We start from the raw sequence: 4,266 nt of genomic DNA on the forward strand, positions 1-4,266 counted from the left end.
CACGAAGAACACAATAGTAAATAAATCGTTTAAGCTCTCATTAGTTTTTAGAAAGCGTACAAGTGGGTTTGCAATAATTTTCTCTCTAAACTAATCAATCTAAAGTTCTTCCTTAGATAAAATGAGTGTTACTCACTTCTTTATAAAGGAAATACATCTTATTACACACATATAAAGGAATAAGCACACATGACATCCAGGAGTGACTTTGCACCCTAACAGATTGCCACCGAAAACTACCAATCAAAGTCGTTAATCTCAATTTATGAAAATATTCACTGAAAATGAGGGAACTTCTCGGCCATTTGTGATTTACGATATAGTTATCGATCAGCCCGATCCACAACCGGAAGAAGTGGAGCCCGAAGTGGCAAAAGAAAAACCATATGCCCAATGTCCACGATGTGGTGACCATGAGGCCACACCATGGCCACTCGAGAAGAAAATTTATTCTTTTTTAAAATAGTACCATCCTCCACTGCTATATCTATCTCGAGTCCTCAAGAATCTTATGGAGTCGAAACAAAAGATATTCATAGAACAAGTGATATCCCTCTCACTCAATGCTCCATTCCTCAAACCTATAGCTAAAATTACTAAATTTGCAAAGGATGTGATGAAGAATCGAAAGAAGTTGAAAAAAGCATCTACTATTGTGCTTAATGAATTGTGTTCTAGTGCCATCATTGATAAATTGCTAATAAAGATAAGAGATCCTGGCCAATTAACATTGCCTTGTGAATTTGGCAATTCCAATTCAATAAATTCTTTAGCCGATTTGGGGGCTAGCATAAATCTTATGCCATATTCTTTTTACAAGAATCTCGTTCTAACCAAGCTACAAAACACAAGAATGACAATTCAAATGGCGGATCACTCAATAACTTACCCAGGTGGCATTGTTGAATATTTGTTGGTGAAGGTTGGGAAATTTATTTTTCCAGTGGATTTTGTGGTGTTAGACATGAAAGACGATAAAGACCTTCCCATAATCTTAGGAAGATCATTTTTGAACACCAAATAAGCCCTCGTTGATATCCATGATTCAAAGCTTACACTTTGCATAGAAGATGAAGAAATAACTTTTGAATGAACCAAGAAGTGAGCCATGGCAAGCCATTCGATAAGGTATTAGGGGTGAATGATTTGGAAGGTAAAAGAATAGACCAAGGTCCTAACTAGTTAAGTGAGATAGAAGAGTTAATGGAGGAGGAATTGAAAGGATGGGAAAAGCCTCAAGTTGAAGAACTAAAGCTTAGCAAGCCAAAAGCTTCAATTCCTATGACCTTTAAAGTATTTATGTTCACTACACCCAAGGCTCATCATGTGGATGAAGCAATTAAAGAAAAAGTTTGATTCGGATGATGATGTGGAGATGAGCGAGAAGGAGATTGAACAAGAGAAAAATGATACAATAATTGACAAGATGGAATTGGAAGAAAGAGCAGCAAAAGAGCGAAAACAAAAAGAAGAAAGAAAAATCGAAAAAGGCGTACTTAAGGAAATTTTAGGCTTACAAAAGAAGATGGAAGGAGCAAAAGGAGAATCCAAAGAGTACACTCACACCCACAACAACGTAGAGCGAGAAGGAGTCCAACTCACGACTCCTAAAAAAGAAACACTTATCAGGAGGCAACCCAATGTTTGACGAATATTCATCCTTTTCGTTTTAGTTATAATTTTCCTTGTTTTGTTTTTGTTATAACCAAATGATTGTAAAGTTTCCTAAATTTATCTAGGAAGATTATTTTATTTTTGGTTATGCAAGATATAGAGTAAGTTTTTATGGTAAAAATCCAAGTTATTTTATAACATTAAAATCAAGAGCCACATCTTTGAACTAGTGTGGGATGCCTATTAAACGACAAAAGAATTTGGAAGAATTTTATCGACAGAAAGGGATCTGAAATGTCATAAGTCATTGAGAAGGAATGATGCATTATATGTTGGCTTAAAAAGACATTTTATAAAGTCACCACGACATCGTTATCACTTCCACGCCGCGGCGATTGTTTTTATCGCAAATGAATTCTGTCAGACTCATCACCAAGATGTGGCAACCATGCGGCCACGCCATGGCTAGTTTATGCACACTTTTTGAATATTTTTTCTTGAATTATAATGATTCGGCACATTTACATTCATGAGAAGAGACTCCAAAAGTATTGCTTTTTAGCCATTATACAAGATGTCAGCCACACGACTTTCGATTTCGATCTCGCCACTACAAGCTTAGGGGAGTCTGTTCCATTTTCCATCTTCACTTTTATGTTCTTTTATTGTTTATGCATGCAATGAGGACATTGTATAAATTAAGTGTAAGATAAGGGTTGAATATAGGAATGCAAGCATATTGGTAAAAATTAATTAAAAATCACTAGGATTAATTTTTTTTTAGAAAGACATTAAATAACGGTCTAAAACTGAATCTAGTTAAAAATTTATCATTTTGTTGTGTCAAGACCTTGGTTGATAGTGTTGTGTGGGACGATCCGAAACGAGTTTTGATGTTTATTTGAGCCTATATATGTTATAGTGTATTTGTGGCTTTCCTATCCTAGTGAAATTATGGGATAAAAACATAACATTTTTTAGTTTGAGGGACATAATAAGTTTAGCATCGTGTACCATAAATGTATACATGAAAGCCTATTTTCACTTTAGACTAAAACATTTAACCAATAAGGGTAGAAGTTAAGTTCCCTCGCTTAAACATATGTTTTTTATTTTTACGGTTTTTAGTTTTGAGTGAAAAAAGTGAGAAAAAAAAAGTGAAAAAGTTGAGAAAAAAAAAGTTGCAAAAAGTTTGAGTGAATTAGAACTTACAAAGTTATGAAGGTCAATTATTATGAAGAAAAGTTTGGAAAAGTTCCATATCGAAGACTCAAGTTGAAGACTGAAGAATAAGGCAAATTGTCAAGTTATTATTTATGTGCCTTTTTTTTCTAGGTTATTTTTCCATATGTATGTTTGGGGGTCTTGACCAAAAATTACCTTGAGGTGTCTTAACCAAAAATTACCTTAAGGTCAAGGAAGTTCTCTGAGGATATATTCGAAGGGATGTATAAAATGAATATTGTTTAAAATAACTCGGAACTGTTTATAATGATTATAAGTATTTATGAATAGTGAGATATTTAGGAATCATTAGACACAAATACATGCATTGCGCTCTTGATGTAATGGAGAAGCTTAAAATGAATTGTCTTATATGATGTTGGTAGCTAGGGTTTTGATGTGATGATATGATAATAAAAATCAGTTGTACTTGAGGGCAAGCAAAAGCTAAGTGTGTAGTTTTTTGATATGTGCATATTTATTCATATAGGTTGAGCAATATCTAAATACTTTTAGCTATAATTGTGCTTATATGGGACAAAAGGTACTTAATATGTTTCAAATTTGTTTTGTAGTAGCGAAGACATGCTCATGATGGAAAGGAACCAAATGAGGAGCTGGAAGCAGGAAAGAGTATGCTAAGGCATTTGAAGTCAAATTATTCAAGGTGTCTAAAGCCAACGACGTGTGGATTTCCTACCATACCATTGTGAGTAGAACATTCACATTCATATGACTGATTTGGAGAATACATGTGGATCCAGATCTCCACACTGTGGAGCCTATTTGTCAAGGCAAAGGAGCCATATTTAAGGAAACTATATATATTCGGACATTAGGTCGAATTCTAGAAGTTGGTTTGAGGATTAAGCTAAGGAGTACGACTAAAAACCCTTAATAACCCTCAGAAGTGAAGATTTCGTTTTGCACTCAAGCTTTGAAGATAATTTAAGGAAGATCATCATTAAATCATTAAGTTTGCTAGATTTTACCTTGTATTTTCTAGTTAACTTTGATTTCATGATTGTTTCTGTTTTAGTCACGAGCTAATCATCCTATACCTCTGTTTGGTGAAGATAAACCTGATCCCTATGAGTTGATTTCCAAATTATGGATGTTTTATATTGGTTTTATTTGTGTTTGATAATCAAAATCCTAGCATGTTGAAGTTTTAACTTATATTGCTTATTAATTAAAGTTTTTTGTAATAGATAAGCATTCTAGTTGCATAACTTTGTTATCTAATTGTTTATGGTCATTAAATAACTGGAGCTACTGATTAATCATATCCAAGGGTTAAGTAAATAAAAGTTAGTAATGTTAACTATGTTAGAGAGCATAACTGATCCATATTTTGTGCTTAGTTGCTTGACTTGATCATAGGAAGTTAACTACTAGATTTGTCATTCATAATTCAATTCATATTTA

The 4,266-nt window shown here is 33.6% G+C and overlaps 1 protein-coding gene across 1 annotated transcript; it reads left to right on the top strand.

Moving 5' to 3' along the window:
- Window positions 1–511: 511 nt before the first annotated feature.
- On the top strand, window positions 512–1,024 carry LOC111895770 (uncharacterized). Its single transcript, XM_023891835.1, has one exon. The coding sequence runs from the start codon at window positions 512–514 to the stop codon at window positions 1,022–1,024; it is 513 nt and encodes a 170-aa protein (XP_023747603.1).
- The last annotated feature ends 3,242 nt before the right edge of the window (window positions 1,025–4,266 follow it).

Source organism: Lactuca sativa, chromosome 9 (assembly GCF_002870075.4).
Source record: "Lactuca sativa cultivar Salinas chromosome 9, Lsat_Salinas_v11, whole genome shotgun sequence".
NCBI classification, from domain to species: Eukaryota; Viridiplantae; Streptophyta; class Magnoliopsida; order Asterales; family Asteraceae; genus Lactuca; species Lactuca sativa.

What these genes read in the sequence shown, in the direction of transcription:
- LOC111895770 (XM_023891835.1), top strand. Translation starts at nt 512, where the DNA reads ATGGAGTCGAAACAAAAGATATTCATAGAACAAGTGATATCCCTCTCA.